The 27923-nt window shown below is 44.7% G+C and overlaps 1 protein-coding gene across 1 annotated transcript; it reads left to right on the top strand.

The window, feature by feature from the left end:
* Nucleotides 1-239: 239 nt before the first annotated feature.
* sipa1l3 (signal-induced proliferation-associated 1 like 3) lies at nt 240-27845 on the top strand. Its single transcript, XM_048264546.1, is given in 22 exon segments — nt 240-397; nt 8745-9218; nt 9221-10243; nt 10403-10533; nt 12041-12229; nt 12631-12805; nt 13098-13201; nt 13664-13821; nt 14057-14645; nt 15297-15571; nt 15764-16021; nt 16477-16629; nt 18044-18156; nt 19092-19207; nt 20429-20862; nt 21189-21395; nt 21569-21743; nt 22027-22216; nt 22354-22503; nt 22850-22976; nt 24104-24185; nt 24353-27845. Coding segments are annotated over 21 exon segments (5049 nt in total). The 5' UTR covers nt 240-397; nt 8745-8965; the 3' UTR covers nt 24500-27845.
* Nucleotides 27846-27923: the final 78 nt, after the last annotated feature.

Here is a 27923-nt window from a genome sequence, read left to right on the forward strand (position 1 = left end):
TGGTCTGCTTGATAATGGTAGCAAGCCATCCTTTTGTGGTTGTTGCAATCTATTCGGTTTGAAATTTCTAAACTTTCTAAACTTTTCAGTGGTTTTAGTTCATCGATAGCAATTGCCCATCCTAAAAGTATGACCGTGTAGCCTACAGCACTTTGCACTAGGTTGTCTGTGTGTGTAGCCTGTCTGTGTATGCACATGAGCGCGCGCGCGTGCGTGCGAGGTGCCGACCAGACCAGTCGGATTTTGTTGCCAGCAGTCAAGCCACCCAAGCTGGAAAACCCTGGCGAGCTACTGTGGTTAACTGTGCCACTGGCGTTGGTGAAATATCGGAATTTAAGCCCGCCATCGCCGTTTCAATTTAAGTTTAACTTGCAACGGGGAATACATATCTTACAAGGTAAGCTTTCACCTCCATAGCTTCGCATTTACTACACATCTTGGATCACAGAAAGCGCCTCAAAGTGTCGAGTTAACAAGCGAGGTGGCTAGCAAATAACTAGCCAGCTAGCTAGCGGCAAGATAACTTGGCTAACCCAGCTATCCCATCGTTTGTTCAGGGATGTTAATGTAGCGTTGGTCGTGTCAAGAAAGCCTGTATTATTTCTTCACTGTTGCGCTTTTTGGAAACATCTTGTACGCGTAACGTTAATCTCTAGTTGTAGTAATTTTTTTCGGACATAGCCTTGGATTTTATGTGTATTTGGGTTTAATGAATTGAATTCTAGGAATGAAGAGAATCCTGTTGTAGTCCTTCCTGATCTGCTTCATCCATTTGCGCACGCGTTGTCTGTAAGAGTGTGTTGGACATTTGTAGTTTTTACTTCCGCAAAGTTGCCATGATGGGAAAGCCATTGTTTCCATCTCGAAACTACAAGTTCCATAAAATTCCTCATTTGTCTAACCAAACTCAAGCGGTAAAAACACAGCTAACTAGCTGTGCTGATCAATATTATTATTATACAGCCTTGATACGGAGAGTCGTTATTCAGGTAACATATTTTGAAATTGTGCAATGGTGCTCTCCATCTGTATTTGAACTTTATATTGGAGAAGTCTGTAAATTCCAAAGTTTCTATATCTATATCGTAGCTACCTAGTTAGCAACGGGAACTAGCCTGCATTATAGTAGCTTCAACGCTAGTGACCTGTTGGTTTCAGTCAACATTCAGTCGCACATTGTTTGCATATTAACGTGATTTAACATGAAACAAAACAAACTATAAGGTGCATGATGAACCCTAGCCAGTCGACTGTTTTTTTTTTTATCTAACAGTAGACGAGAGTTGGAATGCAAGAAATGTTCGACATGGGGGCGAGAGGTGTGTGAGTGATTCAAATCCTGGGTTTCATCCACCGTGTCTGTAGGGAATAGACAGGAGATAACGTTAGTATCAGTCTTTTTGTTATATCTTAAGCGAAATCAAAAGCAAAACATGAAAACGAAACAAAACAAAACCAGGATATCGTTAACCTGATTCCCGAGTTGTTTGTCTAGTGAAAGAGAAACAACTCGCGAATGTTTGCTGGGCCGGTTCTGAGGTTTTGCATTGTGCGCTTACATCTGGAAGATATAACGTTTGCCCTTTTGCAATGTTTATATTTGTGGTTTCTGGCTTTGTACTATATTTTCTGTATTACAAAGTGCTACTGCGTATTGGCTTGGTGAATCCTGACATTGGGGATTTACTCTTTGTTAAAAGAAAAAGGACAATATTTTTGCTGTATTTACCATGGAAAGAAGTAGTTAGCCGGGATTCTACCCGATTAAAATTGTTGTTGCTTTCATGAATTATTGGGATGTTGCTGTAGAAAAGGAAAGTATAATTTCTATTACTGTTGTTTTGTAGACTACATCCAGTTATGTACACTTTCTACAAATTCCTTATGAAGGACAATCCCGAATTTTGAAAAGATAGATAGTATTTTCCAGTATTGTGTATTGCTGCTATTATTGCTAAAGGCTGCAAACTCAGTATGTGAAGAGCTTTCTACAATTACACAATTTAGGCCTACAATGTACATTAAACAAAAGCAAACAAAAGCTATTCTGTCAGGCTACCTTTTCTTTTGTTATATTACATTAGTGTTGGGTGCATATTTCTGCCCTTGTGTTAGTTAAGTAAATTTAATTGTTTTGAGGGAAAATCCAGTTTTGTGGTCTCACCTAAATAGGCCATTCTCAGTGGCAGATACAGTCTTATTCCTGACATCCTTGGTCACACCTCTCTGGGTGTATTGAGCCTATTAGGACAACACACCCCCTCAGCATGATGGCCAGTACTGCTGTTGCTGACAAAGAAATTGAATGATATTGTTCTGACAGCTCTGGCACAGTGGAATGCAGGGCTCCTCAGCATTCCCTAAATCCAATTTTAACTGGTGTGTTACGGTACTTTTCAGAAGCTTGGTTAGTTAGCTTTGTTTGTATAGTACAATATTAGAATGTGAGAGGGATGGTTTACCGAAATAATACAGATTTATTTATGCACATTGTTTCATAACTGCAGGTATATTCTGCTTGAGTTAATATAAGCAAAATGCAAAGACATTCTGACAGATTTAAACACAGATACATACAACAGGCTCATCTGCATGTGTTACTGACACCGTGGCTTGCATATGCATGCTTGGAAGTGACTTTTACATAGGCTACTTTTTGAACTAAGGCTTTGCACTTCAGTGTTACCACAAGTCTTAAAATGTTTAATTTAGTTTCCAGTGTCGGTTGTGTTGATAGTGACATCCACTCATTGTGTTGGAGGAAATCTTGGGTTCAGTGGTAGGACATTTTTACATGGTATGGCACACATGTGATCAGTATCCTAGTCAAGGCAGTAATTCTAACACTAGGCTACCTTTTGGCTAGTTTCAGTTAGATTAGATTCTTACATTTTTTTTAGTGGATAATATTCTGAATGTTTATTGGGTCATTCCACACTAAAGATTTTGCTGAAAAGTGTACATGTACATGACACCTCTCAGATTTTGCTGCAAAGCGGTAAATATATGCCTTATGTTACCAAACAAAGGAATCTGAAGTTTCAGGTCAATATCTCAAACGGTTTGCCTGTGGTGTCCATTTGAATTTCGGGTGCCACGGCCCTAATTGACACATTGGAATTTCATTTCATCTTTGGCCATTTTTGGAAGCCCATAACGTCAGTTCTAATAGTGGTAGAGGGCTGGGGGATCTCTTTCATGGGGGATAAGGGGTTAATCCGTGACAGTCTCAGTATTTAATTGTTTGCCATCACTGAGGATAATACTAAGTTACAAATATGTATCTTTATCTGGTATAAATCCGTTAGGATCATCAAGTGCCCACATGGTCATTTGAGGGTCCAAATATGGGGTTCCAAAAGAGTCACCTCTGCCGGAGAGGGTTTTTGGACCCCCATAAAACCCCCACCAGTGGTACCATACCCTTCAAATTCATTTTGGCAAGAGCAAGGTTCCCACATATAACAAATAATCCTGTTTAGAATAAATATGATCATTAATTGTGGTGCTAGGGCCACCCAAAAAGTGAAAAATCAGTCATGCCTTCAACATTTTTTAGGACTTTTTTTAGGAGCACCTCTCACCCAAACAGTAAGGAATGTTGATTCTGCCTCCAGAATTGTGTAGTACAGGCTACAATGAACTACCACACCAGTTTCCAGCCCTCTACCACTATTAGAACTGACGTTATGGGCTTCCAAAAATGGCCAAAGATGAAATGAAATTCCAATGTGTCAATTAGGGCCGTGGCACCCGAAATTCAAATGGACACCACAGGCAAACCGTTTGAGATATTGACCTGAAACTTCAGATTCCTTTGTTTGGCAACATAAGGCATATATTTACCGCTTTGCAGCAAAATCTGAGAGGTGTCATGTACATGATACCCACGATATTGGCTGTTTTAACATGGAATGACCCTATTGTGACTACTGACTACTTGGCTGCAAGCTGCAAGTAAACCACTTGAGTTCAACAGCTTTTAATGACAACTAAGCATGTGGGAAATGGGCTCTTCCCATGAGCCCCTGAAAACTGCTGTCTTCCTGTACCGTCTTCTTACACTTCCTATGCATGACCGACTGAGCTGAAGTGACCGTCTTTGATGTTTGGGATGCTTTGAAATTGTGTAATGCAGGCTAATTGAGGTACAATTACGCATTTAGCCCGGCCAGACACTACTGAATGACTAAATCAGCCTCTGAATGTTGTATTTCAGCCAACAGTAGTGCTATATTAAGACAGAAAATCTGATCTATCTAAAGGGCATTTCAGTGGATCTCCAAGTGGTATAACTGGTTACACCACCTGACAATGGCTTGCGGGGGATTTTATAGATAGGGAAGCAGAGCTGTAGAACCGCCACCCATTAACATTACCACATGCACAAACACAGAGAGAGAGAGAGAGAGCACGCTATCTGTGTGCATGTCAATTCAAGTAAACATTGGGAGTGGAGGGAAACTGAGAAGGGATTTCCAAACAGTGCACTACACACTAGATCAGCTGTCATGCTCCTGTGGCAGTGAATGGAAATTTTGAGGTTGACCCCTGTCTCTCCAGTCTACTATGGAAGTCTACACTGAAGAATAAATCAAGCTGCTATTTAAATATATACAGTATGTTATTAATAGAAAGATGTATGTATATTGGGTTTAAAGCAACAGAATGTAAGTATTTGTTTTTTGCCCTTGCTATCTAGTTTTAATGTACTGGGTACACCGTTATCATCATTTTCAGTGTGTAGGCTTCCATGAAAGTCCATAGGACTACCCTGTAAATGATACTGAAGGGGTACCCAGTGCGTTGACAAGTGATTAATAGGGTCCTAGGGTCGCTAACTAGAAGCAATTAATACTATCTAGGTATGCTAGGCAACAAGATAGCGCTGTTTGAATTTAATTAAACGAACAGCCTACTTTTAGTCACTTGGCAGACTCATGGAAATAGCTTACCAACAGCTCTGTGTCATGTTGTTTTTTTTGTAAAGTAAGTCAATTCAGTTGAATCTGCTAAAAATGGTGATGGGTGTTGATGGCCCATCCCTTTTGCATTCATTAATGATAGACCTTTCACTGGCATAAACAAACATGTGCATTCCTAAAGCATTTCCAGTGGCACAGAAAACATCATTGAGCAAATGGTAACATGTGGTCAAACAAACAAAAAAAAAAACATGTTTTAAAGTAGACATTTTGTAGAACATTAAGCTAAAGTCCGATACATTTTCATTTAAAAGTATCTGCTTTGGTTTTAAAGGTATTAACGGGAAACCCAGATTGAAAGAGTATACTAGTCATGTTGTCTGTCTGTATGATTCTATTGATATTGTCCAGCATTGAATTTGATGTGTGACAAAGTGTCTGGCTTTATTGGTGTAGCCAAGGATGATGTTTGTGTCTGGACGGTAGTATTCTTTTAAGCCTGTCCCCCATAGTAGTCCCCTTGGCTAAGGAACAATGTACCAATCCTGATGCACTGACAGCTTGGTGCATGCTCAGTGCTCACTCTTGACACTGAAATTGGGTAACTAAGTGGTGTGGTTAGAAACACTGGACTATCCTAAAGACTTAATGGAAGGGAAAAGTATAACAGTTGCCAGTTGTCTTGAAGGGTTTCATCCCATCTTATCTTTTGAAGCTGTATCACACAATATATATTAAATTGGACCGCCGTGCAGCGAACGTTTAGTCAGAGTTTTTTTTTCTCAGTAATTTTGTGTCAGCGATTCCCGGGACACTGAAAGACCAGGGTGCACGAAACTTGTTGGGCATGTTGAACCATTGTTTTTCGTTTTGATCCGTCACCCCCCTGCCTGACTGGACCCCCCGAAAGGAGGGTAGGGTGAACACAGTTTTCTGTGAATATCTCAAGAACCGTAGGGCCTAGGATTTTTTTTGTATGTTGATCTCAAGGGGCCATGTCAACCCATTCCATAACCACTCATTTAATGTATAGCTAGTTAAAAATGAAAAAGCAAAAATTAGATGTTGTAATCAGAGGTATCTTTGGCTTACAGGTTCAAAACTGCACAGAATTTGAAGTGTAGGATCATTATGACACCCTCTGCATGCCAAGTTTCGTGAAATTCCGTTCATGGGGGACCATACAATAAGTTAATATATGTAAAAATTTAAGTATTATGTTGTCTTGTATTTGTATGTCGCTTTGGACAAAGCACACACATAAACACACAGTAGACATGTAGGCATACATACACACAAAGGCACGCATGCACCCAGGCACACACACACACACCACACACCCACTCACAAGCCAACACACGCACACACACACACAGGCACATAAAACACACATACATGCAGACAAGCAAACACACACACACACTCCCCCCATTCCCCTCACACACACTCACAAGCGAAAACACACACACACAGAGAAACATACATATACACAAAAGCAAACGCTCACACTCATTTACATACACAAAAGTTGCAAGAGTAGGAGATGGAGACAAATTGACAATCATGATTTATTTTTGCAGGACTGTGCAGGACTGGCGGTCATATTTTGTGCCGCTTTGCGGTACATATGTAGTTATATATTTGTATACTCCTTTGCATTGTAACATGCTCTCTTGACACGGGTTTGTTGCTGGACTTTTGCGTATGAACCCAGGTATTTATTAACTCTTCAGGTCCATTGTCCTGTATGCCCTTTAGAGATGTTTCTGTGGTCACCCTCTGTGATTCTCCTGTTGGCAGTCCGATCCAAATGCTTTGATTATGTGTGAGTGTCTAATTTGCCTTCTGCAGACATAAGGGACCTCACTTGTGAGATTGAAACGTGGCCCCACTTGCTTTTCAATGACCTGGTGACTCGTATCGCCATTGTCGGTAAATGGCCTACTCCCGCCTCGGCCTGTTGTCTGGCCTCATGAATGGTGGCTGGCTGTTGAGTGTTGACTTGACATATTTGTGTTGGAATTATTATGTGCAAGTTCTATAGTCTACAGTTTTTCTCCTGGCAGGCCCTAGCCTGCGTCTTGTTTATTTCTTCTTAAGCGTTTGTTTTTACTTTGGAAGATTGGCTCTGGTTAGACTACAGCCCCTCTAGCTTGGGAGGGGTGTCCTCATGAGCTGGCAAACATTTAGTAAATAGAGCAGTGAGCATTCACAGGCTTTATCAAGCATACTTTAATACTTTAACTCATTGAATGCCAAGCTGTTTTCGGGAGCTTTGTCCTAGAGTGCCAGCAATCTAGACCATTGTTGATGATTTTTGTACAGCCACAGCATATTCTGTGTTATAGCTATGAACACATACAATGGCTCGATTGAAAGGTGAGACTTTAAGCTCTCGTGGGTACAAACCGTGTATTTCTACACGCCTCTGTTCCTGAGAAATCCCAAGCTAAACAGTGGCTAGTTTTCATCAAAATCGCTGTTTTTTTCTAGAAATGGAGATATAACGTCTTTCATGAAAGTGTTGCCTGTTACTTACTTGTGTAAACTTTCCGGGAAGTGATCAGCGAGACCTGGCGAGACTGCCACCTAGTGATAGACCCACGAAAATGGCCTGGTTTTGACCTGACGTGCATGCGTCACTGATTCGACCCAAAGCGGCAACCGAGTTATGATAAAATGTCCAGATTGTGCGTTTTCATGAGTTTTCGATCGTCATATATTTCATTTCCATTCATTACAGAGTTCCCAAAATCACATATAAGGTGTGTTAGAGTGTCTAGTTTTGTAATTAAAAAAAAGGCTAAAAACGTAATATTACGTTTTTGGCTCTCAATGAGTTAAGTGGTTTAAGACTTCAAATGTGAGATGATGTTTTTTACTGTAGGTTTTCCAAATCCCTAAGAAGTTGTAGGCCTACTTTTATTTTGTCACGTGTTTGAGTTGTTGGTTTTCCTTATGTATTAATGTATGGATGGCGCTGGGTCTGCTCATTGTGACATGTCAGACCCCCCTGTCCTGTCATCAGTTTTGACACCATTTCCGTATCTGTCTCCCACCAATGCTCGCCAGGCCTTGAATGGTGTATCAGCACAGCTGTGTCTTTCTCCCTTGCCCCCAAAACCTTCAGTGCTGTCAAGGCCAAGCTATAAATTGCACCAGTTGATACCGTTCTACTTTTGGCTTCTCCATATTCCTTTTAACGGTGACATTTTTTTGGTCATTGGAAGGATATTTTTCATTGCAGTGTATGTGCTAATCTGAATGTTGCAGTAATAATTTCGTCAGAGTCGTCAGATGACCTCGGAGTGGGAAGTGGTCAGCTGACTCATGTTCTTCTCATACCCACAATGCCTTGTAAGATGACCCAGTTTGTCAAGCAGAGTTAAGGTTACTTGTGAGCCAGCGCCCTTGTCAGATCCCTCCCTCTACTAATGCCCCCATCTATCAGCTTCCTTTATTGTGAGCAAGGCCTCGCTGCCTCCCACACAACACTTCATCATCATCTACCAGAAGCCTTTGTCTCGATTGTGGGAAGTGAATGGAGAACACTGGTTCACTAGTTAAAACTCAAGACTCGCTTGTCATGAAGAAAGGGCCTTTTGTTGCTGTGTGGTTTATGTGATGTTTGTGTGTGAGCTTTAAGTTGCTTTCTCCTCTCTTGTGGACTGCTGTGTTTTGTTGACCATTTCGTTAGCCCTTCGGGCGTAATAGGAAGGGCCATTGGTGGTTAGTGAGGTTCCCCTTTCACTGTAAAGCACTTGGGGTGTCCTGTTGAAGCGCTAAATGGCAGTTGTTGTTGTTGTGTTTGATTCACAGGTTGAGCTGACAGCTGAGCCAAACTGCTGTGACTGGAACAAACTCAGAGGTGGAGCAGCCTGGCCTCCCCATCCTGAACACCTCCATGTGGGCAGTGCGACCGGCGGTGGCGGCGTGGATCCTCAGCCCTGCTCCCCACTGCCCCCTCAGCCCACCATGCCCTCGGCCCGCTCCCTCCTAGCCTGTGCTGCGGCTCCGAGCGCTCGCTGGGCCCCCTAAGCATGTACACAGACTCAGGGGTGTGTGACACCCCCCCAATGCAACAGCCCTTGCAGCTGCTCAACGGCCACACACCCCCAGTCAATCACGCTGCCGCCGCCACCTCTGGCCAGCCTGGCCGCGTGTCCGTGCCGAAGATGGGCGTGCGGGTGCGGATCTTGGAGTGGCCGCCCCGGCGCGAGCAGTCCCACGAGTCCCTGGACAACGGCCAGTGCTCCTACCCGCTTGCTGATGAGCGTCCCTCGCTGGCGCCGCCCATGGTTGTATGCGTGGCCGGGCGGCGAGCAGCTTGGGCGAAACGGTGGCGGTGGGCTTCCGAGGGGGCATGGCGTCGGCTTTCGCGCCCCTGCGTCAGCGCTCCAGCAGCGAGGTGACCCTCAGCGAGCAGGACGAGGCAGAGGCTCAGAGCCGCGCCGGGCTAATCCGCGAGTACGGCAGCACCTCCTCCATCGACGTGCAGGGCATCCCCGAGCAGAGCTTCCTCCACATGCTCAGCCACTTCCAGCAGGAGCGCCCTGGCCAGCGCAGTGGCTCTGCAGCCCAGCCGGAGGACACTCCTGACTCCGGCACAACCACCGCCGCCAGGGAGGAGAGGGCAGAGAGCCGCGGGAGGAGGAAGAGCGGCGGCACAGAGTCCTCCCTCGGCACCTCGTCGCTCTTCCGCAAACTCCGCAGCTCAAGCCGCGGGGAGATCATAACGGGCCGCGAAGCCGACGACGGCCTACCCGCGGAGCACAGCGGCACCTCCTGGGTCTGCACGAGGAGCTTCGGCCACTACGACGCCCAGAGCATCCGGTTCGACCTGCTGGAGGCTGGCGCGCAGCGCGGCTTCCAGACCCAGCGGCGGAATACCGCCACAGGTGCGTCGGCCGCGTCTGTGTCCCTGTCGGCGTCCACTCGCACGCTGGACCTGGGCGGTTTCGAGGGTTCGCCCAGGTTCAGTGGCGCCGACGAAATGGCGGCTAGAGACTCGGCCTCCCCCGCTGGCCCTGCCGACCCTGGCAGTCCTCTGCTGCTCAGCTGCCCGCACTTCCTCAACGAGACGGGCGGGCACATAGAGCGCAACCTCAGCTTCCTCGGCTCGTTGGCAGAGCAGCGGGAGGCTGGCGAGGGTGGCGGTGCAGTGGGCAGGCACTGGCTACGCTGCAGTAATGCCAGTGTGTCAGTACTAGAAGTACCGCCAGACCAGCAAGCTTTACGCCTTGACAGACTCCGACTTCCCTGCATCGAGCATGTGGACCTTGGAGCACGCTATTACCATGACCACTTCCTGGGGAAAGGTAAGTTCACAAAGGCTCTTAACTATACCCCCACACAGGGCCTTTTATATGCTAGTCGCACAAGAATTACTAACAGTATAGCATCCACTCAAAGTCTCCAAATGTGGGTCAGTTCCTGTGTTGGGTCACTGTAGCGGCTTTGCCTCTCTTCACTTCCAGAGCACTGCAACTACTTTGGGACGGACGACAAGCTGGGTCCGGTGGCTCTGAGTATCCGCAGGGAAAAGCTGGAGGACACCAGAGATCTGAAGGATCAGTACCAGTACCGCCTCATAGTCCGCACTTGTGAGGTGTGTGTGTGTGTGTGTGTGTGTGTGTGTTTTCAGTAGGATGTTGAACTTTTCATGCATGATGATTGATAATTACAAGCCATGCTGCCATATTCTTAGACGTCTTGCATTTCCCTTGCCCCAAGTACACACACACACTCACACACACACACACACACGCACACATACACACGGACACACCCTCGCAGTGTGCCAGTGGAAATTTCCACCTGCTGCGGCCAGACGGGGTCAAGCCAAGTCAAACAAAGCACAGAGCTGCCTGAAAGAGTGGCATCTGTAAGCCCTTTGTTAGCCGGTCTCAATACTCCTCAACAGCACATAGCTGTGAGTATCCTCCCTCTCACACTGTCCCTCTAGATCTTCCTCTCTCTCTTCTCTCCCTGGCTCACGCCACACTCCTTACTCTCTCACTCACTCACTCCTCCGCTCTCCTCTCCTCCTCACTCCGCTCACTCACTCCGCTCCTCACTCACTCACTCACTCACTCCCCTCACTCACTCACTCACTCACTCACTCACTCACTCACTCACTCACTCACTCACTCACTCACTCACTCACTCACTCACTCACTCACTCACTCACTCTCACACACTCTCTCTCTCTCTCTCACTCTCTCTCTCTCACACACACACACACACGCTCTCTCTCTGTCTCACACACACAGAGCTAAAGAATCTGTGGAATGGAGCCTCAGTAAGATCTGACTCGCATAGTAAGAAGAAAATTGAATTCCAAGCCATGCACATTGCTTCAAGAAAAACATACAAAGATAGTAAATAGCATTTTAGTTGCAGTTATAGTTGCGGTATACACCCTGTAAAATATGTGTGAGAGAGACAGTGAGAATCCAAGTGAGACAAAGAGTGAATGGCCGTGGAGCTGTTTTTGCTGCTTTATTCTGTTGGTTTTGTTGGGATTTCATGGCTGCCTTGCCTCGTCATATTTGTTCTGCAGGAACAATGCAGCGCACACACAGACGGGCGCACACACACACACACACACACACACACACACACACACACACTCGGCCTCATTCACATTCACTCACTTGTCCCACTTGCCTCAGGACTTCTCCCTTTCTCACACGCCCAGGCTACACAATGCAGTCCAGTCACATGACCAGCTTCCCCCGACATCAGCAGCCTCCATTCACCTGTCATTTCCCTGGCTCGCCACACTCTCCCTCTCAAATCCACCACCATTAAAAAACACAGTTGCTCCTGAACAAGTAGAAACCCTCTCACTCATTGTCTCTTGACAATATACAGTGCCCTACATTTTATAGGCTAGGGTTAGCTGAGGGTTGACTCATAATTTTGCAGCCATCTTAGTGCTGCATTTGTTTATATGAAATGGCATATAAATATGTTTGTTTGTGCTCAGTTGTGCTTGCCATAGTGCAGGCCCAAGGGTTGATGGGTCACCTTTCCAGGGGTAATCTCCTGCAGTATTATTTTTAGTTGGCAGTGGCGCTAATCGAATGTGATGTGCGTGTCCTCCGGTGCAGCTGGTGACGTTGCGCGGGGCCATACTGGAGGATGCCGTGCCCTCCACAGCCAAGCATGGCACCGTCCGCGGCCTTCCACTGAAGGAAGTGCTGGAGCACGTTGTGCCCGAGCTCAACCTTGCGTGCCTGCGACTGGCCCTCAACACGCCCAAAGTGACCGAACAGCTCCTCAAACTGGACGAGCAGGGGGTGAGTGAGAGTGTTAAGATATGTGTGTGTTCGTTCGTATTGGAGGGTTTGCTTTTAGTGACCATGGGTATGTCTGGGCTGGCTAGAGAAAATGGACTTTGAAGTATGAGTGTGTAGCATTAAGCTGATTAGCACCGGGGCTTAATGGTTTTTGGCAGTAATCATGTTTGTTGCATGGTGACAAAGCCCTGAAGTATTTGTTTTATGTGTGAGCGTACTCTGTACTCTAACTCTTTGATGCCGTTTGCATGTGGGAATGGAATGAGGAGGCATAAAAATCCATCTGCATCAAATATACACTTCCTGATTGATATTGTGTGGATGTGTGCGTGTGCGTGTGTACCTGTGTGTGTGTGTGTGTGTGTGTGTGCATCTGCGTGTGTGCCCGTGTGCCTGTGCAGTTGAGTCAGAAGCATAAGGTGGGCATCCTGCTGTGCCGGGCAGGGCAAAGCACAGAGGAGGAGATGTATAATAACGAGGAGGCCAGTCCTGCCTTCAGCACCTTCCTGCAGCTGCTGGGGGACCAGGTGCTGCTTAGGGGGTTCACCAAGTACGCTGCCCAGCTCGACACCAAGAGTGAGTAGCACGCACACCTGTTCAGAAATGCACATGGAGTTAAAATAATAATAGAAGCCATACACACCTGTTATTAAACTGAGGAAATCACCTCTAAAATGCATCTACAGAGAAGAGGATTTTAGTAATGGCTCTCCATTCACAGCAATGTGAGAAAACATACAATAGGTCAACATGCCTAGACAAATATTAACCTCTGCTGTGTGTGTGTGTGTGTGTGTGTGTGTGTGTGTGTGTGTGTGTGTGTGTGTGTGTGTGTGTGTGTGTGTGTGTGTGTGTTTTTTGAATGCAGCCGACTCCACTGGTACTCACTCGGTGTACACCACCTACCAAGGCTATGAGATCATGTTCCACGTGTCTACTATGCTCCCGTACATGCCCAACAACCCCCAGCAGGTAAGACCTCACCAAAAGAATCACCACCCTGCCACGTAGCATTTAGAAGCTTTTCACTCCATTCATTGCCATTGTGAGGCATTCTTACTTAACTTGCTTACTTGGAAAAACTTGCGATGCAATTGTTCAGTTGTCAAATTTCAAAACAATGAGTGAAGAGCCATGACAATGAACAAGTATTTTTTGATAAACTGCGGCAAAATAGAACCTTCAAAAAAAATTTTTGCCATTTCTGTAGGCCTTCTCATAAACTCTAATCCCTATACCCTTACAGTGGGCCACTTAACTCCTTTTCTGTTTAACATTTAATACAGCAAATGCAAATCTGATGAAGCCCTTTGTTGTCCTACGTTTAGCTCATTGTCTTCCCCTGTCTCTCCATCCTTTTTATATCCATGTTATCTATTTAGACCGTAGAATTGTCCTGGTCCTCTGTTATTCATGCCTATTTATGCCACACAGCTCCTGAGGAAGAGGCACATAGGAAATGACATCGTGACCATCATCTTTCAAGAGCCTGGCGCACAGCCCTTCACTCCGCAGAACATCCGTTCGCACTTCCAGCATGTCTTCATCATCGTGCGTGTGCACAAGCCTTGCTCTGATAGTACCAGCTACAGGTAATAGTCTCTGCACACCCGCTACTAGCTCTTACTTTCTGCTACCTGCTACCAAGGATGGCAGACCTTTGCCTAATAAGTGAATTCGATGTAATACAGCAAGCATTTGAATCTTGGTAGAAGTAATATTGGCATATTATGGCAAAAACCGACTAACTAACACAAGATTGCGTACAATTCGTTATGTACCATAGAGCAGAGCAGCAATTTGAAGTGCTTGTCTGTCTCCGTGCAGTGTGGCTGTAACCCGCATGAAAGATGTGCCTCCGTTCGGACCGCCCATCCCTCCCAGCAATGTGACCTTCCGTGACCCCGAGGCCTTCCGCAGCTTCCTGCTGGCCAAGGTGATCAATGCCGAGAACGCGGCGCACAAGTCGGAGAAGTTCCACACCATGGCGACGCGGACGCGGCAGGAATACCTGCGCGACCTGGCCCAGAACTGCGTCAGCAGCACGCCGCTGGAAACCTCGGGTAAGCTCAACAACCTCATCTCGCTGGCGTCCAAGCGGCGTGAGCGGGTGCGGGCACGTGACGGCGCCGAGCAGGACTCCGTGGGGGCGGTCAGCTGGCGCGTGTTGGCGCAGGACTTTGCCGGTGGCGGCTCGGCGGACCTGCCGTGCGCACTGGGCATCTCCAAGGAGTTTGTGCTGCTGGCCGACCTCGGCACCAAGGAGGTGGTGTTCAACTGCTTCTGCGCCGACATCATCGGCTGGATGCCAGAGAGGCTGGCCCTGAAGATCTACTTTGGGCGCGGGGACCACGTCTCACTGAGAGTGCCTGAGGGCTGTGCACAGGACATCCGAGAGGTTGTTCAGAGACTTAAGGTGAGGCCTCCAGCTGTTTGTTTGCGCTGAAGTTGGCTTAGGTGTGTCTGGCTCGCCCTCCTGTCTGGGCATCTGGGAGGGAAAGTTAAGCCACTAAGGGAACGTGCACCTATCTTGCTGTCCTCGATAGAGAGGCTTGATGTTGGACTCTGGACATTGTTAATAAGTCAGTGCAACTCATTGTAGCAAAACAATAGCCAAAGAGCATGAAATCCCTTTCACATTATTCCCTTTCCCTCTCATTATCTTCTAGCCAAACGTGAAACTGAGGGCTTTTACATTTTGCCTTTTCTTTGTAAATGATGATGATTATATTGGAAGACAATTCATTCTATAGATTGAATTATATAAATTCAACATAAAATATGAGCCCAAAGTGACTTTTTTTTCTTACAGACAACTGTTGTTTATAGTTAGAGCAAGAAGGATGAAATTCATACCACCATGTGGCTTTCTGCCATACTAAGCAGTAACAATGGCTCCTTTGGTTGTGTGAATTGCTTAGCTGTTCTTGTGTTTATACATCATAGGAATTAATTGGATTGTTGAAATAACACTTACTCCTCCTCTCCCTATTTCCATCCCACTCGCTCTATCTTTCCCTCCTCTCTCTCCCTCTTTCTTTCTTTCTCTTTCTCTCTCTCTCTACAGACTCTGACGGTGGGCTGTGAGACGACGGACATGACGCTGCGGCGGAACGGCCTGGGCCAGCTGGGCTTCCACGTACGTGTGGACGGGACTGTGTCCGAGGTGGAGGAGTACGGGTTCGCCTGGCAGGCGGGCCTTCGGCAGGGCAGCCGGCTGGTGGAGATCTGCAAGGTGGCGGCCGTCACGCTCACGCACGAGCAGATGATCGACCTCCTGCGCACGTCTGTCACCGTCAAAGTGCTCATCATCCCACCCAACGAAGAAGGCGAGGCACGCAGGTCAGACAATCACAGCAGGCAGCGTAGAAAACGAGAATGTTTTGGGGTCAGGAGAGCTTTTGAACGTTGGAATTGGCAAGCACATTTATGAATATCGCAACAGTATTTATACTTTGTGTGTGTGTGTGTGTGTGTGTGTGTGTGTGTGTGTGTGTGTGTGTGTGTGTGTGTGTGTGTGTGTCACATGTGCAGGGGGTGCACAGAGGAGTATGAGATGAAGGCGTTAGAGCAGAGGGGTGAAGTGGAGCCCCTGGCCGCTGGTTACCCCGCCACCCTTCGCCAGCCTGTCTGGCGCTGGGACCGGCCGCCTGGCACCAGTCCGCTCCCCGTGCTGGACTCCCGCTCGCACAGCTGGACCCCTGTCGTTGCGCCCATGCCCCTACCTGGACGCCTTCACAAGGCCATGATGCCCATTCCCTACCGAGAGCCTCAGCACCCCTCCAGCAAGAGGTAGGACAGACTCCTCAGGGGCAGGGCCCAGAGAGATGGATCAGACAACATTGCTGCATTTGCTCTACACATAATCGCTTCATGGACAATTGCTTCTGTGTTAACACCCCTGCTTTGTCTAGTGTTATTGTGTGCTGCCTCATAGTAGGATTGGCTGCATACGTAGTAGTAGTCTTCTTACGTGCATACATAGTAGTAGTCTTATGTTTGTTTTGCTAGTATTTGGCAGACGGTTTTGTCCAAAGCGACTTACCGTATATAAACATAGCATTATTTGTTTCAAATAAAGTTGAAAAGCCTACATTAAGCATAGTAATAAAAATATCCATAATGATAACAATAAAATAGCAACAATGGAAAAAGAAGCATTTAAAGAGGCAAGTCTAATTTAAAGAAGCAAACGCCTGCCCTGGTCCTTTCAGTTAAGAAGTGTTGTTGCTGTGCTTTGGTCCCAGGCCTGTGAGCTACCCGGAGAACCATTACAGCATGTCTCCACCAGTAGGCAGTGACAGGAGCCTGCCCTTCCGAAACCCCTCCACCAGCTTCTCCAGCCCTGGCCCAGGGCCAGGACTCAGCAGGCCCTTTGTGCACTACAAATCCCCAGACAGGTCAGCGCCCTCTTTTCACAGCGCCAAACACAGACAGGTTTGGACAAGCAGAGCGACTGCTCGAGGTTACATGTGCGCTGCTAGAGGAGCAGCTAGAGTTCACTCTAGTTCCCGTTTCTTAATTCAGACCGTAGTCTGTTGAGAACTAGGTAAAAATAACACTTCTAACTTTTAGTCTGATTTAACAAGAGATTTCTGAAGACTATAAAAAGTATAAAGTGTATAACATTTTAACTAAAATTGGATTTTCTTTCATTCGTCATCAGAAAAAGGAAAACAGGGAAACAGTGGAGTTACAGCAAGGGTGTTTCCATATTTATAAAGTACCTGGTTGCTTATCCCAGTGAGGTGTCATTGATAACATATTACTGTCTTATTAATAAAATATTAACTGACTTGGATACATTACTAGGTAGGGTAGCATCTGGACGTTTATCTGTCCAGTCCGCATATGCCAGGAAGGAGGGATCTGAAACTAGCTGAGCATCCTAACAACATCATATGTTGTTGTCTAATAAGTTACTAGCTTCAGTCTGTGGGGGGAAAAAATAGATATACAAAATTGTGCAGTTGTTTGTTTGTAGAATCGGCTGTCTCAGTACAGTGTCTAGAGGTGCAGTGTTGTGTGATTGCAATAGCGTGTTGGATATAGCCATGTGTACGGTGACACTCGTGTAACGAAGCCCTAGGCATGCTGTTGTGCACACAGTAGCGTGTAGTTTGCTTGTGTGCTGGTCTTGCTCAACCTGTTTTACATGGCAGTGAACAGTGAAACCCAAAAGCAAACAAAACAACTGCAGTTGTCACCAACTGCAAGTCAAAACTAAGTCTAGAAATTAAGATGTAGCTGGGGTTTTGGGGTCCTATTTGTCGTCACTATATTCTTCTTACTTAATGCTTTAGTTACACACTTCATATTACATACACTTGAATCATCTGAATGTTTGAGTGGTGTCTGCTTGGCAAATATCTGCCAACAGAGAAACTGATCATTGTGGGTGTGTGTTCAAGACATGGAGCAGGAGGGCTTCGGCACTCCTCAAGAGGGTGAACTCACTTTGTATCCGAAGGTGCTCTTTGGTTAAATAAATCAAATTCTATGCAAAACAGGTTCTTCCAAGGCACTCTTCTTGAATTTAAAAAAAAATCGAACTCGTATAATAATGTCAACATGTTTCGGCCAACATGGCCTTCATCAGGGTAGAACAGAGAACGATGTAGTGTCCCTTGGTATTGAATTTTTAGGGATTTTGCAAAGAATGTGATGGCCGGAAGCCGCATGAAATAAAGAGGTTTAAGAAAATGCATTTGGTTTTAATAAGGTTATTTGACACAAAAGGGTGGTTGATCCAGCAGTCATTTTGTCTCAAATGTTCAAATCCAGTATTTTGTGTTTGTCTGTACATTGCTGCAGGTTTGGCACCCAGCGCAGTCTCATGTATGAACCACCTCTGAATCTAGACATTTCCAGTGGAGACTCCTCAGGCTTCACAAGTCAGGAAAGCACCATGGAGAGGGCCAAGAATGGTATGCATACACACACACACGCACATGCACACACACAAACATGTGGCCTGAAACCAACACAGTTTTTCAGCATAAATGCGTTTTAATATATGTTTGCATCCTAATGACTAGTTACCAACTATGTCAACAAATGTGTGCGAGTGGAGTAAACACAGAACTTCAAGCTGTGGTTATGAATATGCCCAATTAAGCTTTGCAGATAATTTCAGGACTGCAGCCTGAAATGTCTATTTTTATACATTTAGAAGTAAAGTAGCAGCATACTCCCATTCCAGAATAAGGAATCTGAAGCTGTTCCTGATGTTTTGTGAGGGTAAATCCAATAGGAGCTCTAGTCTTATGAGTGAACTTTGAGTCAACTTTCTGTATTCATCTACTAAAGCTACTGTCACGGTATGACTTATGAGAGTGCATGCCAAGTGCTACTTGAAGCCTGTGGATTCCAGTTCAAGTATGTTCAAGTGCAAAGACAACATCATTGATTGATTTCCCCCATAATCTTAGCACAATGGAAGAAGTTTTATATTGAGTGTTTGCTCATTGAAACCCAAAAAGTATTTCAGGTCTTTCCCTTTTGCCTTGATTGGTCTACCCAAAGGGCAACAACACCCACCAGATTTTGGATGGGGGGGGTATGATAGATTCATTCATCTTGTTTTACATACTGGGTGTAATTTCAATATGTAGCAACTGGATTTGAGCCTGATCTGTTACTAAGATGTGTATAAACAAAACAAACACACCCAGGTATGACGTTGGGGCTGTTGCTGCAGGCTGCATGTAGTGTGCAAGATGTATTGTGGGCAAATAAGAGCCCTAGAGAGAGATCTATAAGTCAAAAATGTTTTGGAATTTTTTTAGAACGGTATCGTTTTAAATCCAAGTCCTCTTGATGCGTTATTTTTGTGACCGTGTGTGTTCGTTCCCCCTCTCAGAACCAATGTGGCATCTGCCTGCCTACACTCGTGGTGTTTCCGTTGGCGTTGTGAACCAGAGGAAGCCTCGCCGCCAAGATACACCAGAGAATCAATCGCCCAACCGGCATTCAAAAGTGAGAGAACGGCACACAGCATAATTAACCTCAATAAACAGATCTTTGTTATGCAGTAACTAGACCAGAATTACACACAATTATCTCAAAGACCCTCTCAAGCACTTTTCACATGTCCATTAGGTGATCTAAGACTGATCTAAGACTCATCATGAGTGAAATAAACAGTGTACTTCTGGTGTAGCTGGACAGTGCACCAGCTACAATCCTGACTGTATTGCAGGGTGGACTTTTACAAATCATTTTGGAAAATAGCTTTAATCTATTTTGCATGTTTAGCTTTATCAGAGAAGCACGCTAACATGTCAGAGTTAGCTATCTTACATTAGCATAATATTGTTAGCCATTTAATAACATTATCAAACCATATTCATATTGGTCTATCCCACCACTGTGTTTCTAACAATTGTAGAAAGTGATAGAGAGCAGATATATTACCATTTTGATGCATCACCTTTTAGGCAAAAAGCTGAATTACTCCAGTATTACAGCTAGCATTGTGTAAATTGAAGTTAGACTCATGATAGCCCTGTGCCTAAACCAGGATGAGCTGAATGTTGGCAGGGGTCAATTAGTTCCCCACATAAGAGATGTGGCAGTGGGGGTAAATATACATACATGCCAATTCAAGGCTGCAAAGGAATTTGTTTCATGAAAAAATGTACGAAGATGTACCTTTGGGGAACTAATATGAGTTTTTTTTTTAGGGTTAATCAATGGCTGGAGTGTCTCTTTAAGGCTTTAAATACACAGTGCAATTGGTCAACACATGTTCTTACATGTTGTGTCGGTCTGTAAATCCTTGAGGATTTAGCTTGACTCAACCAGTGCAGCTTGCCTTTTAGTGAATAGTATGGAATGGCTTTTACCCCAGTTTCTTAAAAAAAAAGTCATAGCTCTTTAATCTGTGTTTACTGGATCTTTTAGTTATCATGTATCATGACTAAGCAAAGTTAAAGGAAGTGGCTTTCACCATAAAGCCTTCCTCTTGCCTTCACACAAATATTTATCTATGGACCCTTTCAAGAGAGTTCCATTATCAGCATCATAGTTGGCCCCACAAGACTTCCTTTTTAACATTCCATATGTTATCTTAATGCAGAGGAAGTAGATTGGGACCCAAATAGAACGTTCAAGCATTGTTTTTGTTTACCTTGTTGAAAGGGTCTATAAAACTTTGTTCCATCTGTTCGTCCACTCTTTCTGCTCTGCTCGCTCAAGGGGGAGGTGCAGTACTCCAGCCACTCCAGCAGCAACACCCTGTCCAGCAACGCGTCCAGCAGTCACAGTGACGAGCGATGGTTTGACGGTTCCGGCGGCAGCGCCGGGGGCATGGGGGGCCTCGGCGATCCGTCAGACCCAGACCCCGAGCAGCTCGGCGCCAAGGGCAGCTCCAGCGACAGCGGCATCGACGCCAGCATGCTGCACACGCCCAGCGCCCAGGGGGGCAGGGTCAGCCGCGGGCACACTGCCGCCTTCTCCAAGCCCCTGACCGGCTCGGCCACCTACAGTGGGCTGCAGGAGCTTTCGGAGGCCGTCAGTTTGGGGGAGATCAACAGGAGGGACTCGTCTCCCGGCATCCCGACCAAGAGCTACCGCACACGTACAGTCACAGCACCCGGGGGAGCCAGCAGCAATGACTGCTTCAAACCCAGGTGGGTGTGAGCGAATTAATGAGTCCATAATTATCGGAGTATGTGTCTTTTATGTGTTTGTACACTGATCACCAGAGAGGCACTTGGAGAGCACAAAAACCTTGGGTCAAGTCCTGGTAATGTTACAGAGAGTGAAACTTATTTCATTGAGCCGCTCCAAAATGTAATGTTTTTTTCTTGGCCTAATGTTGCACCTTTCCCATTTTTCAAAAATTAACTAAACATCTTTCAATTGGTGGACTCTTTCAATTGGTGGATTTGAGGTCATATAATTTGAGAGATCTTTTTTTATCATGGTTGTATTTGTGTGGATTTATGTTTGGCAGGGCCTACACCCCACAGAGGTATAAGACCCCCACAGCAGAGAAATCCCAGCCCTTCAGACCCTCCACTGCCACAGGCACTCTAGGCACAGCCCAGTCCTCACCCAAGGCCTTATACGGGAAACCCAGTAAGGCTGCATGGCAGCAGGAAGGCCCCAGCACAGTGGCCAGTACCACTGGAACCAGCGGTTCCGACAGCAGCAGCAGCAGGTTGGCCCAAAAGCTATATATTACACTGGTCATCAGCCTATCAGTGTTAAGCTCATATTGCTGATATATATGAGGGGATAGGTTTTTAATGTGTAACACAGTCCAAAACTATACCTAGTTTGAGAATTTGTGGTTTGGCATAAACACTAAGGGGATTTTTGTGTGTGTGTTAGCAAAAGCAGGCAGGTGGACATGAACAGTAAAAACGTGTTTGGGCAGCCACGTTTGAGGGCGTCCCTAAGGGACCTCCGCTCGCCTAGGCGATCCCATAAGAGCACTATAGAAGACGACCTGAAGAAACTCATCATCATGGACAACCCTGCAGACCCCACCCCTCCCAGAGAGAAGGTACTTCTCACTCTCCCAGAGTTTTAAGCTATGTGGAAATCTGTAGGTTCTGAGTTGTCTTGAACACAGCCACACGGCACTCTTCCAATGATGTGTACTGTATTTAATACAGCGGCCACATGTGGTATAATGTGGTATTACAAGAGAGCCGGGTCGCCACATAGCCCCTTTAATGTAGCCATCATTCTCTGCAATGCACATAAAATTCTTCATCAAAAGAAAGACATGATTGATTGACACTGCTGTATGATATTTAATATGTTGGCTATGTTGATGCGTGCAGAGTCAGCGGCGTAACCTGCAGCGCACCTTCTCCGACGAGAGCCTGTCGAGCAGCCGCAGAGGCCCCAGCTACCCCACCACGCCACTGTTTGACTGCAACCCCGCCTCCAGCGACCTCCTCTTCAGCTGCACTCTCCCCAGCCGACGGCACAACCACTCGCAACACATGGCAGTTGTGGGGGGGAAGAAAGGTACCCGTGCATGAACTCATCTGCCACATCTGTTGCTATTATTCACAATAAAGGGTGTCGTTAAATATCGGAAAATAAAGATTATTTAGTTGAAGTCCTACCACATTTCTTGTCCAAACCAGTGTGTGTGTGTTTAGTGCCACTGTCAGCGTCTGAGGTGTCCCTCTCAGAGATGATGGATAAGGTGCCTCCACTGCGGCGGCTGGACCCAGGGCTGATGCCGTTGCCTGACACTGCCTGTGGCCTGGAGTGGTCAAGCCTTGTCAGTGCTGCTAAAGCATACGAAGGTAAGAGTGTGTGTGTGTGTGTGTTTGAGTGGACCTACATAGAGGATTTGGATGCGTATGTAGTGCATTCAGATTAAAGTTGCTGCAGTTAAAAAGCTGGTGGTTGGGAGTGGGCTGTAGGCCTACACCATATAATCTGTTATGCCTTAACCCTTGTGTGTGTGTGTGTGAGAGCGAGTGAAAGAGAGAGTGTATTTGTGTGTGTTTACTGTTTGGACACCGAGTACTCCATTTGATGCACACATCATGGAAGCTGCCTTGTTTCCTACGACATCTCTGGGTGGGAATACCTCTAATTGTTTCCTTACTTGTTTTTCATCTGTGTGTGTGTTTGATTGTGTTCTAGTCCAAAGGGCCGTGTCTCTGTTCTCTCTGTCGGAGCCAAACACTGGACTGCAAGACAGCCAACCAGCGGCCAGCCCTGTGCACTTCCACACGCCACAGACACCACGCACAACCCCCACCTTCAGCAGGTACACATCTTCAGTCATGTAGTTAGCTCTTTGTATTTTGATTTTGAAGTGACTAAAGATTTTAGAGAGTAGTGCTCTAGAATCTTTGTCTATGGAATGCATTTTGTCATGATTGCCATCATGATGGTGAACCCTTTGCTGAACTACTCCATACCCCTATTGCGTACCCAATAAATGCACTCCCAACCCCAGCACAATGCAAAGCTATCACAATTGTCCTTTGCAATGCTATTGAACTGACACCCAGCTTTTCACAATACTTACACAGTAATTATTGTTGTGTAAAACCAGTTGTGTGGCAGTGGACATTGTGTACATACAGTCTTTTTTTAATGAAATCAGATTGGTATGCAATTGTGATATTGTATGTTTCTACTTGTGTATTAGTAGAGGAAGCATAGTAGGATTAATCTGAAGTACAGTATAGAGATGTTTGCACGACTGCACAAATTAAATGCAAGTTCTTTTACTTGAATGTTTTCGTGGAATCCCTGATGTGACCTGACAAGCCCCAGGTGAGAGTGCATGATGCATCATGTGTAGTTGTATGTGTAGTTGCGTGTGTGTGTGTGTGTACTGTAGGTGTAGATGTAAATACAGGCTTCCTTTTTTACATACCCCAGACTTTAGATAATCACAGTAGTTTGTTTTGCATATTCCTCCCTTGCTAATTTCTGGGGTCCAGGGTATCTGTTGATATTTGAATGTTCTAGAGACCTTATATAATATATAATAATCTGAGCTGTCATAACCAGGACCTCCTTACATTTATCTTGCCAGCAAAATCAAGAGTAATGCTGTGTGCTCTTTTTTAAAAAAAATGACCTAGAAATAGCAACAGATTGTGAATAAACAAAGGTTTTGACACCATGTCAAATGCCTATGCTCAGTGTTGTCCTAGTTGCTTGTGATTTTTTAATACCACTTGTAGTACCAGGTCAATAGAGGAGTGCTGCGTGGGTACTTTGAAGATGACTTGAATCCTACAGAATTTCACATAGCTCCTTTTAAGAAATCTTTTAAAAACAAAAAAATGATATTTAGTAAGTGAATTGTATAGTATTACTAAGCAATGTTACAAACTGTGCTGTATGTGTGTGTGTGTGTGTCTTATATGTTTGCTACAGTGATGAGGTGCAAGGTGACCTGTCTGGACGGTTATACCAACTGGAGGTAATGCTGAAGCAACTGAACAATGACCTTGAGAAGGTGGGTCACATTATGAATACACCTCAATAGGACTTTAAGAAAAAAGCTCTGCTTTCCCGGTAGTATTTTCAAGGATGTCTGTATTGTGTGTGTATATAATGTAGTTGTGTGTATGTATCCAGTTTTCTCTCTGCTGTTTCTCAATTTCTGTCTTATGTCTACCCTAGGAGAAACAGGATAAGGTGGCACTGCTGGCAGAGATGGATAACTTGCGGCAGAACAACCAACGTCTTCAACAAGAGTCCCACACCACCTCAGAACAGCTTCGCAAGTTCAGTCAGATGTTCACAGACACTGACTCAGATAGGAAGTGAAAGAACTTCAGGGGGAGAGAGTATGTGTGTGGGCAGAAAAAACAAACAAACAAACAAACAAAAACACAGGGACCGGTGAATACAGCAAAATGCTTATATTCCTCTCTCTCTGACATTGCATTCCATCTAAACAGATCCTATGGACATCTATAGCCACCCCTTCACTAAGCAGCTTTAGACCCACCTAGCACTGCTTGAGCTAAACCCCCAGCACGGTTGCTGAAGGTAAAGCCCTATTACTGGTTACTGGTTCCGGACCCCACTGTTCTGGCTGGCTACGTCCCGAATCACAGTGAACACATTCCTCTTGGAGCAGTGTCGCCCTGCTCCACCCAAACTGGAGTCAGTCTGCACTTGTTTCCCTTAATTCTTTTAGTTGCCTTTGGATGACTCTAGGAGTCTCTCTTTTTGTTATCTTTGCTTACGTACTGTTTGAACTGTGTAACTCTCACTGAGAGAGGCCTAATACTGTACCTGAAACCATTCAGCCAAAAAAAAAAGGAATAAGGAATGAAATAAAATGCAAAGTCAATATGACGAGTCATAGGAGAGACCGAGGTCTCTGTCTCGCACAAAGCTATGGTACTGTAGAATTCAAGTGTGCTGTGATGCTCTGAGTCTTCACAGACAGTACATGTATGCCACAACCATGCGAGTGTTCTGCAGTGGCGTGCACTTGGGGGAAGGGGGATGTCTGCAACGCCCAAAGCCCTTCTCTTATTGTCACAGAACCAGTGCCCCTTTTTTGTGGCCAAAAAACAAAACAAAAAACACTTCAAATGCTATGCAAAACCTATGGAATTCTATGTGGGCAGGCACTGCATGAATTTCACATGGGCATCATTTAGGAAAAAGGAGTACATACCTATTTAGCCCATCATCATGGATATTATTTAAGACATTTGCAAAAAAAAAAAAGTTACCAGAGGTGCCCGTGCATACCTCTACACCTGTAAAATTATATGCAAAACACAATCATGGCAAGATGAGGAATAGGTAACGATTACTAGTGCAATTGTTAAATAACCTTTGCAATCTTAATACAAGTTCTTACAGGTTGGATCAATGAAGTTACAAATGCTGATTTCTGAAATATTAATCAAATCAAAGATAATGTCAATGCTTCTTTACATCAATCTTCACTTGTACTTATGTGACCTAGCTAGAACTTGAACTAGTGTATTGTGGGCAGTTCTACAGAATGCAAAATTATTTCGGGGTTCAGAAAGGAGTAAGAGGGCCTGAACATTACTTTTATTAATTGTTAGCTATCATGGGCCATCTTGCCAAAGCTGTTTTTACTAGGCTGTTGTGCCAATGTTTGATGGGTTATATAGCTACTCCCCCCACACGGTGGCCTTTTGAGATGCGTTGGGCCCCTGCCCTTAAGTCTGTGCACGCCCCTGGCATAGTGCGTCGGTTTTTATAGATGCAGGTAACTGAGGCTTTCTGTGATACCATGTTGCACAAGTCCACTTTTTTCTGGAACCTTCCTACTGTTGAGTGAAGTAGGGTTTTTATGTACAATTTAATATCAGGGGGTTAGGATCTATTATGTAACACTAACCAAACACATCTCAACAGTCGTGCTTTTTTTTACTCTTAAGTTGTTTTGCTACAATTAAAACTATGTCTTTTACGTTCTTGACGTAATTAAATCACTTACTGTTCAGCCTTTCAGTGGGGGGCATGTTGTAAGAATCTCATTTCCCAAGCGAACTGGACTTGGTAGTGACTGGAACCTGCACTATATATGAAACACTTAGTCCCCATCCATTCTCCAACAGCATGCAGCATGCTAGCTGAATGAACCACCCCTGGTGATTCGAGCGAATCGTTTCTGTCTGACCTCTGAATGTTGCTGGAAATGGATGGAGCTACTTAAGTTTGTGTTAAGTGACTTCACTTTGCATTACTAGTTTTTCATTGTGCCCCACTGAGAAGGGTAGATATTCAGACACGAACTCAACCATAGCCAGGCACTGCTTTCTCAGAGATGACGCAATCATGCACACTTTGTATCAGTTGTATAGAAATACTTTGGCAGCAACTGGACCACTCTTTTTATACTGTGATTTCGTCAAGGATCCTTGCAACAAAAATAATGCCTACACTCTGTTTTGGCAGGACTTGCCCTTGTGTGTGCTGTGCTGTGATTTAAGCCTGTGAGTGTATGTGGAATCATGGCTGTTTTCACACTGTTTTCTCCAAATCCCAACTTGACAGCTGCTGCTACCTATAGATAAATTTCATAGTGGAACTCAAAGAGAAAAAACCCCACAAAAATAACCCTTATTTACAATAGAGAACAACTGTAATGTACTCAGTTTTGTGTGTGTGTATGTGGATAGGGGCTTAATTGTCTGTGATCTTTAATGAGGTATTCTAGGTGATGAGACTGGTTGAAAACCAATAGCTATTCTTAGAAGTGGTTTAGTGCCTGTTGTCATACTCCCCATGGAACAGTGGATGGCAGCATTATGCTTGGTTGGTGGATGATTATTTTGACTAAACCCATTCCTACAGGTACACAAACTGTTGTTGAGCCCGAGCATCATTCGTAATGTAAACCAACTCAAAGCTTTCGCCCTTTTTCCCCTAAGGACCCTGCCTGATATTTATAATTATTTATTGATTATTTGTACAAGGGCACGTTTGTGCAGTCATCTTGTTACCTGTGATGACAAGGTGGTTTTTTTATTTTTTTTATTTTGTTATTTTTTTTACTTTTGTTGGGAGTCATTACAGACTCCAAACCTCCACTTTACTCTAGATGCTGTTTTGTTAACTTTTCTGATCATGTTAGACTGGGCTGTTAGGTACAGTGTTAAATATGCAGTCTATCAAATAACTTCTCCCGTTTCTCACTGCAAAATTAGTTGGTGGCCGTCTTCACAGGCAGCATTTATTTGTTTTATGGCCCAAAAGGTGTTTTTATTTTTTTAAGATAAAACATGCTTTACTCATTTTTGCATTGGTGTTCTAAAATTCATAAGACAAACATGACACATCAAGCTTTTGTTTTTGCTGTTTTCATAATTTATTACCCATCAGCCACCGAAGAAGAAAGTTTGAGGGTACTTAATTGTATTATGATTTTTTAAAAAGTGTTTTGATTTCTTTCTTTTTATATATATATATATATATATATTTTTTTTTTTTTGTAAAAAAGTTTGGGTTGTAATTCCAATTTATTTTGCTGTATGAAATTCCAGTGTTTTGTGCTGATGACTCCATTTCCCCTTGGGATGTTGAAACAATGAGTGTATATTTTAAAACTGTAAATTATGTTTTCACTGTTTTATGAGAAAATATATATATATTAAAGACATTTTTAATGATTTGACATCTTGTTGTAAGTTTGTATCTAGATGTATCTGTGTGGCATGCTTTACACTCATCAAATCAGATTCACTAGATCTGA

The sequence above is a fragment of the Alosa alosa genome, chromosome 15 (assembly GCF_017589495.1).
Source record: "Alosa alosa isolate M-15738 ecotype Scorff River chromosome 15, AALO_Geno_1.1, whole genome shotgun sequence".
NCBI classification, from domain to species: Eukaryota; Metazoa; Chordata; class Actinopteri; order Clupeiformes; family Clupeidae; genus Alosa; species Alosa alosa.